General features: G+C 42.6%; 1 protein-coding gene and 1 long non-coding RNA gene across 2 annotated transcripts in view; one reads left to right on the top strand and one right to left on the bottom strand.

Moving 5' to 3' along the window:
- The window catches only part of LOC143997348 (uncharacterized), a 59,737-nt gene extending 54,811 nt beyond the window's left edge, over positions 1-4,926 (bottom strand). The window contains exon 1 of the long non-coding RNA XR_013277678.1: positions 4,661-4,926. This is a non-coding gene — a long non-coding RNA (uncharacterized LOC143997348). The remainder of the gene's footprint in view (positions 1-4,660) is intronic.
- The window catches only part of ZNF704 (zinc finger protein 704), a 159,540-nt gene extending 145,446 nt beyond the window's left edge, over positions 1-14,094 (top strand). The window contains exon 9 of the mRNA XM_077492928.1: positions 7,367-14,094. Coding sequence (XP_077349054.1) covers positions 7,367-7,478 — 112 coding nt within the window. The 3' untranslated portion in view covers positions 7,479-14,094. The remainder of the gene's footprint in view (positions 1-7,366) is intronic.
- Positions 14,095-14,516: the final 422 nt, after the last annotated feature.

Here is a 14,516-nt window from a genome sequence, read left to right as displayed (position 1 = left end):
GTGAATTACAGAGAAAACGGTTTTACGGTGAGTACAAGTATCCTATTTTCTTAATTTCTGTTGGACCCCTTTCATACTGAGGCAGTTTTCAGGCGTTTTAGCACTAAAGATAGCGCCTGTAAAGCGCCTGAAAACTGCCTCTCATGCCTCCCCAGTTTGAAAGCCTGAGTACTTTCACACTAGGGCGGTGCGCTTGTGGGACAGGACAAAAAAATTCTGCAAGCAGCCTCTTTTGGGCGGTGTAGGAACGCTGTATACAGTGCTCTTATATATATATAACGGAATGAATGTGCAGCGCTTCCGAAGAACCTGAAAATCAATTCGGAAGTGACTTCACGCGGGCAATTTTAACCCCTTCTTCTGCCAGTAGTGGGGGTTAAAAGTGCTGCTTAAACAGCGGTAAAGTGCCGCTTGTTTTAGCTAATTTTTAGCTGCTAACAGACCCGCCATCCTAGTGTGAAAGCAGTCTTATAAAATTTTGCAAATAAATAATCTTTCTTGATAAATGTAGGACAATGTGTATTCTGCTACATTTCTTTGGTGAAAATAATTCAAATTAGTGTACATTATTTAGTCTGTAGGAAAGTTATAGAGTCCACAAAATATGGTATGTATATACCTGAAAATTGATCAATCCTGATGTACTGATATCTCATTTCTCCAGGAATGAAAATGGCAGGACAGTACAATAACCCCCAATAACCCTTTTTTGGAAAGTACATAGTCCAAGGTATTTAGTAAAAGGCATGGCAAGTTTTTTGAAGTTGTAATTTTTTTGGCAGAATTAAAAACCAGTGTAGTACAGCAGTATCATATAATGGCAGTGGTGGTAACCAGGGACACTGACTGGTGACAATACAAAAAAAAATAAAACTTTTGAATCTTTTTTTTTTTTCTTTTCTTTATGATTTTTATATTTATTTTTTATTTATTTATTTTTTGACACTGTGACCAGAGCAATGTAATTTTACCATCGTAACATTGTACTACTCTGAGGATATGATCAGGATTTTTTTTTTTTTTTACACATCTTGTTTGCATATAGCAGTGCATTACATTGCTATAAGCAAGCATTTTACTGAATGAAACTGATTCATTCAGTCTGTTTTGTTTTGATTAGGCTGTGATTGGCCCTGTCTGTACCATGTGATTCCACTGACCAATCACAGATAGCAACACAGTTGTATTCAATGGATAGCATGAAAGGAAGCCATCTATTGTTTACAACTGACTTGTGACCTGCTGTGATACCGGCAGTGAGCTGGTACTCAGATCGATTATTCGCCGCTGGACACGGCCGGTGCCAGATTGCGCTGCTGTGGTAAACTGAACCCTTGCTTGGCTGTCAATTTGCTATTGGCTGGGCGGGAAAGTGTTAACAGCCTTTTCCTGTTACGGGCATTTACTCGCAGCAGAAAAGTGCCCGGCTTTTACTGGCTGCCCGTAAAAATACTGACAGTTGGCAACACTGGTGTAGGGTGTGGCAGACCTAAACAAGATAGGGGCTTCTGGAGAGGTCTAAGAGCAAGCCTCTTACCCACTGAATATGGCCCAGGGAGAGAGCGGATCATTCTCTAAGCCCACGTACACACGGTCGGAGATTCTGCCAACCAAATCCGTCGGATTTTGTCCGTCAGATTTAGTCTGACAGATTGTGTCCGAAACTGTTGCATACACACGGTCGGACTAAGTTGTCGAAAAAATCCGATCTTTCAGAACGTGATGACGTAATTTCGTTACGATGGGACTAGATTCAGGCAAGTAGCCAATAGCTTTGATGTAGGAATTTGATCTGAGCATGCGTGGCACTTGGTCCGATCAAAATTCTCTACACATGATCGGATTACGTCCGACCGGCCCAGTTGGTCGGGAAATATTTCCAACATGTTGGAAAATTGGGTCGGACAGAGATTCGGACGGAATCAGTCCGATGCATACCACACACAGTCGGATTATCTGACGACACGGTCCGATAAGACGCATTCCGACGGATTCTCCGACCGTGTGTACGCGGCTTAATGATGACTGATGATTGGCAGGGGAATATTCAGGAAATAACAGGAGAGATGCAGACAGCACAGATACACAAAATGAATGAAGCAGGGAGATCCAGGCACCTGTAGGCCCTCATGTACAGTTTTCTCTCCAGCATGGAAAACAGTGAGCAGCGCAGTAGTGACATCACCAAATCTCACTCCAAATCTTGTTAAACTAGCAGTTATTTCACACTGCAGATATACAGCTATAAGGCTCAAAATACAAATGGCCCTATTAATGGTACGTTAACTGCTACTTTTCAGGAAGAATTTAAGGCAAGGGGTAGATCTTTCAGGGTGCTTCTTAAACACAACATTGATGCATAGCTGCTTCCTATAGGTCAAAGATCTGTACTTTTTGAGTTTAGTCCACATTAACAATTGCAGTATCAAAGGAGAGATGATCTTAAAGCGGGAGTCCACCGGGACTCCGCGTTTTTTTTTTTTTTTTTAAAAGCCAGCAGCTACAAATACTGCAGCTGCTGACTTTTAAATAGTGACACTTACCTGTCCAGCGCGCCTGCGATGTCGGCACCCGAAGCCGATCGCTCGCTCGTCTGTCGGGTCCTGCCGCCGCCATCTTGGGTATGGGAATCAGGAAATGGAGCCTTTCGGCTTCATTTCCCGGTTCCCTACTGCGCATGCGCGAGCCGCGCGGCGCAATCCGGACGGTCCCCGCTGCCTCTGGGAGCTGTGTGTTTCCCAGCAGGCAGCGGGGCACTTGCTGAAGGGGGCGGGCGCTTGCGGAAAGGGGCGTAACGTACGCCCCTTTCCGCAGAGAGCTAGCCCGGAAGTGGGTGCAGTTACCTGGATTATCCAGGTAACTGCACCCCCCTCCCCCCTGAAAGGTGCCGATTGTGGCGCCGGGGGGGGGGGGGGGATTCCGATGAGCGGAGGTCCATTTTAGGGTGGACCTCCGCTTTAACCACTTCAGCCCTGGAAGAATTTACCCCCTTTCTGACCAGAGCACTTTTTTGTGCGAATTGGCACTGCAACGCTTCAACTGACAATTGCGCAGTCGTGCAATGTGGCTCCCAAACAAAATTGCCGTTCTTTTTTTCCACAAGTAGAGCTTTCTTTTGGTGGTATTTGATAACCCCTACATTTTTTATTTTTTGCACTATAAACAAAAAAAGAGCGACAATTTTGAAAAAAACACATTATTTTTTAAATTTTGCTGTAATAAATATCCCCCAAAAATATATAAAAAAACATTTTTTTTCCTCAGTTTAGGCCGATGCATATTCTTCTACATATTTTTGGAAAACAAAATTGCAATAAGCGATTATTGATTGGTTTGCGCAAAAGTTATAGCGTTTACAAAATAGTGGATAGTTTTATGGCATTTTTATTAACATTTTTTTTATGGCGGCGATCAGCTATTTTTATTGTGACTGCGACATTATGGCAGATACTTTGGACATTTTTGACACATTTTTGGAACCACTGTCATTTATACAGCAATCAGTGCTATATAAATGCACGGATTCCTGTGTAAATGACACTGGCAGTGAAGGGGTTAACCACTAGGTGTCAGTGTAGGGGTTAAGTGTGTCCTAGGGGCGTGTTTCTGTTAGGGGTGCACATCTTCACTGGTCTCACGAATTTATTCGATTACGATTATCTGGTCAACGATTCAATTCGATTCGATTCCACAATGCATCACGATGAATCACGATTACTGACATGCTCCCACTTCCGCTTGGGCCACCTAGGCGGCCCTTCCTCTCTGCAATCTTCTGGGACACATCACAGGTCCCAGAAGATTGCCCGGCTGTGCAGGACAGTGCAGTGAGACATGCGCACCTGGATGCCCACAGTAGTATTGCCAGCGTTGTGGACAGACAGGGGAGAGAATGGAGGGTTCGGGTGGCCACATCGGTGGATTGTGGGACAGGTGAGTGTCTTTTTTAAAAGTCAGAAGATACACTTTTTTTGTAGCTGCTGACTTTTAATAAACCAAAAAAATACTAGGCGGCCCCTCTCTGCCAGCGATCTTCTGGGAGCATTGTCTGGCCAATGGCAAAGCGCAGTGCACGCCCGGCCGTAAGCTGTCATGGGTGCGTGTCACTGCCCACAGTAGATGATGGCGCTGAGGAGAGGAGGGGGAGAGGAGCGATGCTCCGTGCGGCCACATCGATGGGCCGTGGGACAGGTGAATGCGATTATTAAAAGTCAGCAGCTACACTTTCTAGCTGCTGACTTTTAATAAACTAAAAAATGGGTGGAACTCTGATTTACTAGGTACACTAATCTGGTGCACTACAGGGTACAGGAATTCACACACACCCGGCTGCTGGGAGGTCAGGAGGGATTAGAATCCAAATCCACAACTGACAAACAGCCCTGTGAAGTTCCCTGTACTGTCTCTGTGATGACATTTACTCACGCCCCCTCGTTTGTACCTTCCAACACACTAGGAGTTAACACAGTGGAATGTGCAAACGAGGGAGGCCGGGTAAATGTCATCACAGAGCACGTGTAGGAGGCAGTGTATGTAGAGTACAAACATACTTGTACTCTACATACTTCTGCTAAAAAATACCTGTGTGGTGAGATAAATGCAGATCTATTAAGTGCCCACTGCTGTATGTGCATTCTAAAATATATGCAGCTTTTCATACCTCGTGTGTGTGTGTGTAACTGCATAAGCTGCTCATGTGACTGTTCACTGCTCTCCTCGTTCTGGCCTGCCTCTCTCGTCTTTCAGGCTCACGTCTCTCGTCAGGTCAGTAGGAGTTCTCAGCCCCGCCCACCGACTGTAGCTATCAGATTAGAAGAGAGGCGGGCGGGGCTGACATCAGGAGAGACGTGAGAGGAGAGAGGCTGGCTGGACTGAGCAGTCACATGAGCGGTGTATACAGTTATATACACACACTAAAAAACGAGGTTTAAAGCTGCATATACAGTGCCTTGCGAAAGTATTCAGCCCCCTTGAACTTTTCAACCTTTTGCCACATTTCAGGCTTCAAACATAAAGATATTACATTTTATTTTTTTGTGAAGAATCACCAACAAGCGGGACACAATTGTGAAGTGGAACGAAATCTATTGGATATTTTAAACTTTTTTAGCAAATAAAAAACTGAAAAGTGGTGCGTGCAAAATTATTCGGCCCCTTTACTTTCAGTGCAGCAAACTCACTCCAGAAGTTCAGCGAGGATCTCTGAATGATCCAATGTTGTCCTAAATGACTGATGGTGATAAATAGAATTCACCTGTGTGTAATCAAGTCTCTGTATAAATGCACCTGCTCTGTAATAGTCTCAGGGTTCTGTTGAAAGCGCAGAGAGCATCATGAAGACCAAGGAACACACCAGGCAGGTCCGTAATACTGTTGTGGAGAAGTTTAAAGCCGGATTTGGATACAAAAAGATTTCTCAAGCTTTAAACATCCCAAGGAGCACTGTGCAAGCGATCATTTTGAAATGGAAGGAGTATCAGACCACTGCAAATCTACCAAGACCTGGCCGTCCCTCTAAACTTTCAGCTCAGACAAGGAGAAGACTGATCAGAGATGCAGCCAAGAGGCCCATGATCACTCTGGATGAACTGCAGAGAACTACAGCTGAGGTGGGAGAGTCTGTCCATAGGACAACAATCAGTCGTACACTGCACAAATCTGGCCTTTATGGAAGAGTGGCAAGAAGAAAGCCATTTCTCAAAGATATCCATAAAAAGTCTCGTCTAAAGTTTGCCACAAGCCACCTGGGAGACACACCAAACATGTGGAAGAAGGTGCTCTGGTCAGATGAAACCAAAATCGAACTTTTTGCCCACAATGCAAAACGATATGTTTGGCGTAAAAGCAACACAGCTCATCACCCTCAACACACCATCCCCACTGTCAAACATGGTGGTGGCAGCATCATGGTTTGGGCCTGCTTTTCTTCAGCAGGGACAGGGAAGATGGTTAAAATTGAGGGGAAGATGGATGCAGCCAAATACAGGACCATTCTGGATGAAAACCTGTTGGAGTCTGCAAAAGACCTGAAACTGGGACGGAGATTTATCTTCCAACAAGACAATGATCCCAAACATACAGCAAAATCTACAAAGGAATGGTTCACAAATAAACGTATCCAGGTGTTAAAATGGCCAAGTCAAAGTCCAGACCTGAATCCAATCGAGAATCTGTGGAAAGAGCTGAAAACTGCTGTTCACAAACGCTCTCCATCCAACCTAACTGAGCTCGAGCTGTTTTGCAAGGAAGAATGGGCAAGAATTTCAGTCTCTCAATATGTGCAAAACTGATAGAGACATACCCCAAGCGACTTGCAGCTGTAATCGCAGCAAAAGGTGGCTCTACAAAGTATTAACGCAAGGGGGTCGAATAATTTTGCACGCTCCACTTTTCATTTTTTTATTAGTTAAAAAAGTTTCAAAAATCCATTAGATTTCGTTCCACTTCACAATTGTGTCCCAATTGTTGGTGATTCTGCACAAAAAATTAAAATTTTATATCTTTATGTTTGAAGCCTGAAATGTGGCAAAAGGTTGAAAAGTTCAAGGGGGCCGAATACTTTTTCGCAAGGCACTGTATTTAAAAAAAACCACACAGAGGTGACCACTTAATGGATGATCATTGTATTTATAAAAAAAGGCATTTTGATAAAAACGGTTGGATTGCTCTTCCGGGAGGGGCGGGGCAAGTCGGGATGACGTCACCCGACATCGATTTTTCGGGTCGCATGCATCAATGTCACATCGGGGACCCCCGAATCGCGATGCATCGATGCAGAGATTAAATTCCACACCCCTAGGGGCTGTGTGTAAGACATCAGTGATCTCTGCTCTGATCACAGGGAGCAGAGATCAGTGACAGTTTCATTAGGCAGAATGGGGAGATGCTTGTTTACATTAGCATCTCCCCATACTTCCTCCCCGTGAGGCGATCGCGGGTATCCCCTCAGTGATTGAGTCTGCGGGACCTACGACCGGACTCATGGAACTTGCTGCGGGCGCTCCCGTGCCCACTGGCCGCCCCTTAAAGGGCAACGAACAGGTACGTGATTCTGCCTGTATGAGCCCTTGTGCCGGCGTATATCGGCGTGAGGCGGTCGGCAAGCGGTTAATTGGATGAGCACAGTGAAAAAATAAAGATCTAGGATAAAAACAGTTTCTGTAACTTCCATCAACTTCCAATAAGTTGACTAATGAATAAGTTACTTAATTAAAAAAATAAGAAAGCTTAAACACATTTAGACATGCTAGTTACAATATTCATGTTTTATTTCTTTTGTATCTCTGCCTGACTGACATTTATATGAGTCATGACTGTGGTTCAGCTGTTCTGAAATAAAAAATACCCCCTCTCTTTTCTTTTTCAGAAAACCTCGCGGTGAAGGCAAGAAATGTCGTAAAGTTTATGGGATGGAGAATCGGGATAAATGGTGTACAGCCTGCCGCTGGAAGAAGGCCTGTCAGAGGTTTCCTGACTGACTAGATGAAGTGATAAATTCCACCTGTGTCAGACACTGATGGAGAGCTCAAGTGCTCATGCTCTTTGATCATGCTCTCTATGAACAGATAAAGGAACATCACCTGGGAAGGAATAGGTTCACACAAAGGTGAAACATTGACTAAAACTAAAGGGATGTTCAATCCGTGTTTGCATGATGATGTACGAGCTTAATGCTCACCAGAGTTTTTGAACATTTCCTACATGTATTTGTGATCGTACACGTGTACATCAGTGATCTTATTGGACTCAGAACAGATGCACAACTTTATACATATACATCATTATTGATTTTCCTGATTTGGAGATAACTGCCAGTTAATAAGAAATAATGATAGGGCAAAAATACTTAAAAAGCATAAAAAATTTAGATGAGGACCAGGAAGTGTGTAAAGCACATAAGGGCCTTGTGCATCATAAAATGTCTCATAAGAATTGTCTTGTTGCAATACAGCAACCAGTTAGATTTAAGAATAAGATGAAGCAGGATGGCTGGAGAAGAAACTTTGGAGCCAGAATGCTATTGGCCAATACAGAAAATTATTTTTAATTACACTTTAATAAATTAAGTCCTTTATTGTTGTCTAACATCACACATGAAAAGTGATAGGAAAAAGGTGGACACACATGCTAAATAATGCTGACACTCGCCACATCTGGTGGATAGCAGAGATTTTAGCCAACACCTTCCTAATATGAAGGCAGCCATACAAAACACAAAGTTTTTCTCCCCAATGCAATTTTTAATTATGAATGATTTTTATTCTTGAGCAAAAAACAAGAACTGTTTTGGCTGGGCCCACCAAGACTGGCTCACTATTAAAGCGTAACTCCACTTTTGTTGAGAAAAAAACACTCTACTCTGGGTGATTTATGTATATTGCAGGGCTTTTAACAAACTTTGTTGCAGATTCCTACCTTTTGAAATTCTGAAGAAATCACAGTTTGTTCCTCCATGCCCCTGTGCTGAGTCAGTCAAATAGGACTGGTTTCATAATTATTAACCAGTTGCTGCAGCTGTAGGGCTCTAATGAGGAAAATAGCTGGGTCTGCATCTTTTTAGACATGGTTTCCTATTGGTGGTATCTTACCAAAAATTACATTTTTGTTGCAGGGGACGCCTGAAATCTGACTTGTATCTTAGTGTAAACCTCTGGGGAAATCAGTGAGCCAATTACACAAGCACGAAATGATGTTTTTGGGGGGCGTTCTGTACACATTCTGTGTATAGAACACCTCCAGATAGCCATATTGCATTGCATTTTACAGAAAAGTACAGTGGCTGCATATTGAAAAGAAATAACAATATGATTTGTGTCGCAATTGTATATGCTATATATATTTTGTATTTTTGTTTTCCCCATGAAACTGGAGTTACCCTTTAAGTAATAATAGTGTAGACTAGACGGTAGCTGCTATTTTGATCATTTTAACTCTTTGAAAGTTCTAGAAACACAAAGGTGGCCACACATGGTTACTTGACACTGTTACTCTATGTGGTGCGTAAGCACCTAAAGACATCAGGAGGTTTGGCCTTGTCCATCCTTCTGTTCATCTTTGCTTATAAACAGATGAATTGCCTGGCACTTACATTAATATTTAATGAGTGGTAATGTAGGCATTGCGCAGCATGCACCGAATGGCGGATGTGTATCTCAGGTGAAGGAGATCTCTCCATGTATGGCCAGATCCTTTTTATGGAGGAAAAATCTCCACCATCAGGTAATAGTTTTAAATGAAATAATATAAAATATATAATCAAAATATTAAGTGACTTGTGCCATTCCTGTTGCTATCCCATCTATCATTATCTGTGCACAAAAACTGTTGTAGGCTTTTTTTGCTTTTCTTTCATGTCACAGATCTGTAGGCTGTGGTCATCCAAAAAACTATTATTCCAGGCAATCCAGAATGAAGGGATGATGTAATTGTATTAGGAGAAACCTGCTATTAAAGCACTTAAATATGCTTACAACAACTTCTATGTACGGGAACTGTTAGATGTGATTGCAAAAGGTATGGCACAGGTCAGTTTAAGTAACAGTCTCTCTTTTCTTTTTTTCTACTAAATATATTACCCTTATGTCACTGCTGGAATACTAATAAATATTGGTATATCTGGGTGGGAAGTTTAACATCATAGATTGCATCCCTGGTACAGATGTTAATTTATTTTCTATAATTTTTATTGAATGTTTTTCAAAAATATGCAGTCTTTTACACAAGATGAGGGGCCACATTTAAGGCATTGTAGAAAGTTGCCCATAGCTGTCTCAATATGCATGTATGATGAGAAAGGTTGTTTAATAGTGATATCTTTTCAAAATCTAACATGGAAATCCTGCTTTAAAGGAAAAGTATGGGAATCTTAATGTAATCTTAATGTAATGATACTTACCTAGGTAGATGCAGCATCGGTCCAATGCTGCACCTGTCCCCCGAGCTGAGAACCGAGCGATCGAACATCGCCGATCGCTTGGTTCTCACTGCTCCATGAGCGGAGAGCTGCTGACCGTCAATCAGCAGCTCTCCTGCTCTGCTTCTCCATGCTCATTGGAGTGATGAGCTGTGGAGGGGCGAGGAGCGGCCATCTCATCAGCTTGCTGAGAGGCTGAGACTGCTATCAGTGCAGGCACCTGGCGGATCCAGACTTCCAGAGTTGAGATGACACGGTGCCTGGACTGATCTTGGTGACATCAGCAGAGAGCAGAATTCAGACCGCTCTCTGGTGAAAATGGGTCACAGGAGTGCAAAACGAATGCTGGACTTCTCCTTTAAAGCTGAACTTTAAAGCCTGTGTCCCGTACTATACTCCAAGAATTGGATTTTACTGGTAGGTCAAATATCCTTTTTTCTTGTTTGTACTGTACAGGATCTTTAGTCTTTACTATGGGAGGTCCAAAAGCAATCAAACTGAGAGGTGGGCAACACAGCAAAGAAACACCAGCAAAACCACATAACAAATGGCTCAAGAAAGGTTCGACAGACTCAGAGAGCAGCTTGTAGCATCTTATGTCTAAAACTGGCATCAAAAGAGGCCAAAAACATCAACCTGGTAGAACTTAACAAATGTGTGAACAGAAGCCCTGGTGACAATGTTTCAAATCTAAGACACAGATGATTAAAGCTGAAAAGCTCATGAAGCAGTAACAGATCTTATGGAGTGTGCCTTAACAGGGCAGGAAGGAACCCTATATTTAAACAATAAGATCAAATGATAACTTGTCTGAAGCAAGAAGTAGTATACCCCTGTAGGAACCCTTTGAAGTGGAGAGAAATTGCCCTGGGATGATTCTGAACAGGACATGAGGAATAATGAACAATATTTTGGTTGAGGTGAAAAAAACAGAATTTTGTGAAGAAATATTCTGGTGAAGAGGTGAAGAAATATTCTGGTTGAGGTGAAGTGGGGAAAGACGGTTTTAGCCTCAAGACAATCTTGCCCTTGTACAACATTAAGAAGGACTTCTTATAGAATAAGACCACTAACTCAGGGACCATCTGCGCAGTAGTAATAGCAATAAGAAAGAACACCTTGCTAGTGAGATCAGACAACAAAATATACCTAATATGTTCACAATGTGGCTTCTGCAATGCTGAGAAAACCAGATTAAGGTCCCAAGAAGACACAGAAGGGTGTACAGGGATAGAGATGTGTGCGACACCATAAACCAAGGCCTTAACCAGGGAGTGAGGGGCCAGGGCTGAGACTTGTCCTTTTGGTAATAAATAAAGCCAGATGCTGGTCCACACCAAAATAGAGAAGGACAAAATACATCCCATGAAGTATTTCCCAAACTAAAAGTTCCTTTACTCGCACCAAGCAAAATAAGACTTCCGGGTGTTATGGTAGACTTTGTGGGTAGCCAATTTTCTAGGATGAGGATGGCCATGTTCTGATAGGCTCCTGTCTCTCACGTTTGTGGCTTCAACAGCCATGCTAATAACCCATTTACTGCCAACGCAGTAAGACAGCTGTTCACAAACATTTTGCAGGTATGTGCAAATTTATAGGTTGACATGTTGGGTATCTATTTATTCAGTGCAACCTAATCGTTTACATTTAACTACAAAAGGGGTAACATATTGTGTTTTTTGTGCCCTAAAATAAAATTTCATGTATTTTTTACTGAAATTTTGTGCTTGGCAAACCATCGTAACTACTGCTATTATATTCTCCAACGTCTCTGCTTTCAGAAAATATATAACATTTGGAGGCTCAAAATTATTTTGTTTAATTGTGCCCAAAAAACTGCTCTGGCAACAAATGATTTAAAGCCCACAACTGAGAAAGAGGATGAACACTGGCCCTTGGGACAGATAATTTTGCACAACGTGGAAGGATAAACTGGTGTGATAAGAATCACTGGATCACCTCCCAACTTGATCCTGAGGAGAAGATGAGGGGAAGTCTGGAAGGGAAGAAATAGGTAGATTAGGTTGTACTGATTCTCCGAGGTCAAAAGACCATCCACATGAGGGTCCCTGTACCTGCAAAAAAAACCATCAGGACACCAGAAAATCTATGTCCAACATCCCCCAACTGTAAATTGAAACGCCTAAGGATGGAGAGCCCATTCCACTGGATCCAGGCACTGCTGACTGAGAAAGTCTTCCTGCTAATTTTCCAGGAATGTGCAGTTCTACCCTAGACGAGATAAAGTCTACTTCCTTTTGTGTGGCACAACTTCTGGTTCCTCCTTGATGAATGATGTAGCATTGTCTAACTAGATTCTCATTGGATGTTCTTGCAATAGGGTTTTCCAGCATTAAAGAGCCATATGAACTAAGCTCCAGAATGTTATTTGGAAGGAGGGCATCCTCTGACAACCAAGTCCACTACAAGAGGATCCAGAAATAAAAGGCATCATGAGAACTTTCCACGTCTTTTGGAGAAAAGACTTCCATGACTTCGGTGCTCAGTTTGAAATCCCTCACACTAAGGAGAGCCTGGTCCTAGTGGTCAGACGCACAAGGCCATCCAGAGTAAGTCTATCCCATGCTGCCAGAATGTTAGGTTGCAGCGCTCAAGAGAAACTGGGCCTATGACATAGCCTTGATTGTATCAGTCTTTAGACCCAAGACCCTCGTGCATTCGCAAAGAAAGTGCTTCCCCTGGGCCTGAAGGGCCTAAGCTTGAGAGAGGGAGGGCATGAGTTTGTTCTGAGACATGAAGATTATGGAAAGGGCTGCGTCTAGTGTAAGGCCCGGGTACTTCAATCTGTGGGATGGGTCCAGCAATGACTTCTTGAGATTGAGGGTTTAACTGAAGCCTTGCAGAGTCTTCATGTCTGCTGGATTTTGGCTGACAGAAATATGGGAGGACTAATGTTTTAACAGATCATCCAGGTAACCCACAACATGAATTCCCTAAACATGAAGGAGAGCTAAGAACATGGTGAGCACTTTGTTGAAAACCCTGGGGTTGTGGGAAAGACAAAAGGGAAAGAAACAAATTGGTAATGCTGATTACGCACTGCAATATGCAGAATACGTTCATGAGGAGGAAAGATGGTAATGTACAAGGAAGCATTCTGAATGTCTATTTAATCCAGGAAATTCCCTGGAAAGAGGGCAGCAATGACTGACCTGGCAGATTCCATGTGGAACTTTTGCACCCGCAAAAACAAGTTATGTGTTCTCCGATCCAGAATGGGCTGACTCCTACATTTAGTTTGGGAACTGTAAAAAGGTTTGAGTAGAAGTCTTGAATGCGTTCTTCTGTAGGTACTGGGGTATTGCCCCCTTGGTCCCTTTGACAAATAAGCTGCTGGACAACTTCAAGAAGATCTGCTCACTGCAACAGGGATAGAGATAAGTTCAAAAACATGAAAGTATGTAGGAAGTAGAGTGCAAACTACAATTTGTAGTCCCTGTAAATGACACTATGGACCAAGATGTCTGTGATTTTCTGGGACCAGAAGCACGAAGACGATAGACTTCCCCCAACTTTGAGAAGTGGGGGCACCCCATCATTGGAAAGAATCCTTGAAACCAGCCATGGCTGGTTTAGAGGGCTATATCATCTTACAAAAGGACACTCGCACCTTAGATTAGGAACTCGAAGGGGAAGAGGGACAAAAGGAACCTTTCCTGACCTGAGAAGTATAAGATCTTCTGATGGAGGCACAAACCTTCTGTTTCTGGGATAAAAAGAGTACTCTTACCTCTGTAATGTAAACTCTGTAATCTCCTTGATATACTTACCCAAGGAGGTACCAAACAGGCATTCGCCTTCAAAGGATAACTTCTTTAGATGCTTCTTGCATTGGAGCTCAGCATTTAAACCGATGATTATGCACTAAAAGAAAAAGAACACTCATCCTGGAAATCTGATAAAATGTGTCCAGCAAGATGCTCACACAGTAGCATAAAATGTTTGATTGAGGACTCAATTAGGAAGGATTGAGAATCTCAGCTTCTCCTGTACTTGAGTGGTATGCTTTAGGGCTTATTATGTCTGCTCTTCTTTACATAAACTAGGATTCAGTGCCAATGTGCCTTGCTGCCCTCTCAGGACAATGGGTATCCTTATATACACTGCAAAACAACAACAAAGAGAGGGCGCACCAACCTAGTGCATTACCATAGTAAAATATATTTATGGATAAAAAAATAACAAGTGTTATACTCACAAACACATGACACTGGTAAGCATGTCATAAAAAGCAAATGAGATCACCTTCAGGTCCGCTACAATCAACGGATGATATCAGAAGACCCATCAGTGTCCATGATGACTAATGCGTTTCAAGGGAGAACGCTCTTCACCAGATGCAGCGGACCCGGAGGAGATCTCATTTGCTTTTTATGACATGCTTACCTGTGTCATGTGTGTGTGAGTATAACACTTGTCTTTTATTCTTCAATAAATTGTAATATGGTAATGCACTAGGTTGGTGCGCTCTCTCTTTGTTGTTGTTTTTCAACATATGTGTTGTCCAGATAGCATTAGTTTGACAGACTAATGTGGGTTGCATGGTGGGGCCTATTAAGAGAAAAAGGGCTCCTTGAACAAA

Source organism: Lithobates pipiens, unplaced genomic scaffold (genome assembly GCF_037356315.1).
Source record: "Lithobates pipiens isolate NorthernLeopardFrog02 unplaced genomic scaffold, aLitPip1_a1.2 Scaffold_19, whole genome shotgun sequence".
In the NCBI taxonomy this organism is placed as follows: Eukaryota; Metazoa; Chordata; class Amphibia; order Anura; family Ranidae; genus Lithobates; species Lithobates pipiens.
Note: the sequence above shows the minus strand (reverse complement) of the source record. Positions and strands in the feature narration are given on the sequence as shown.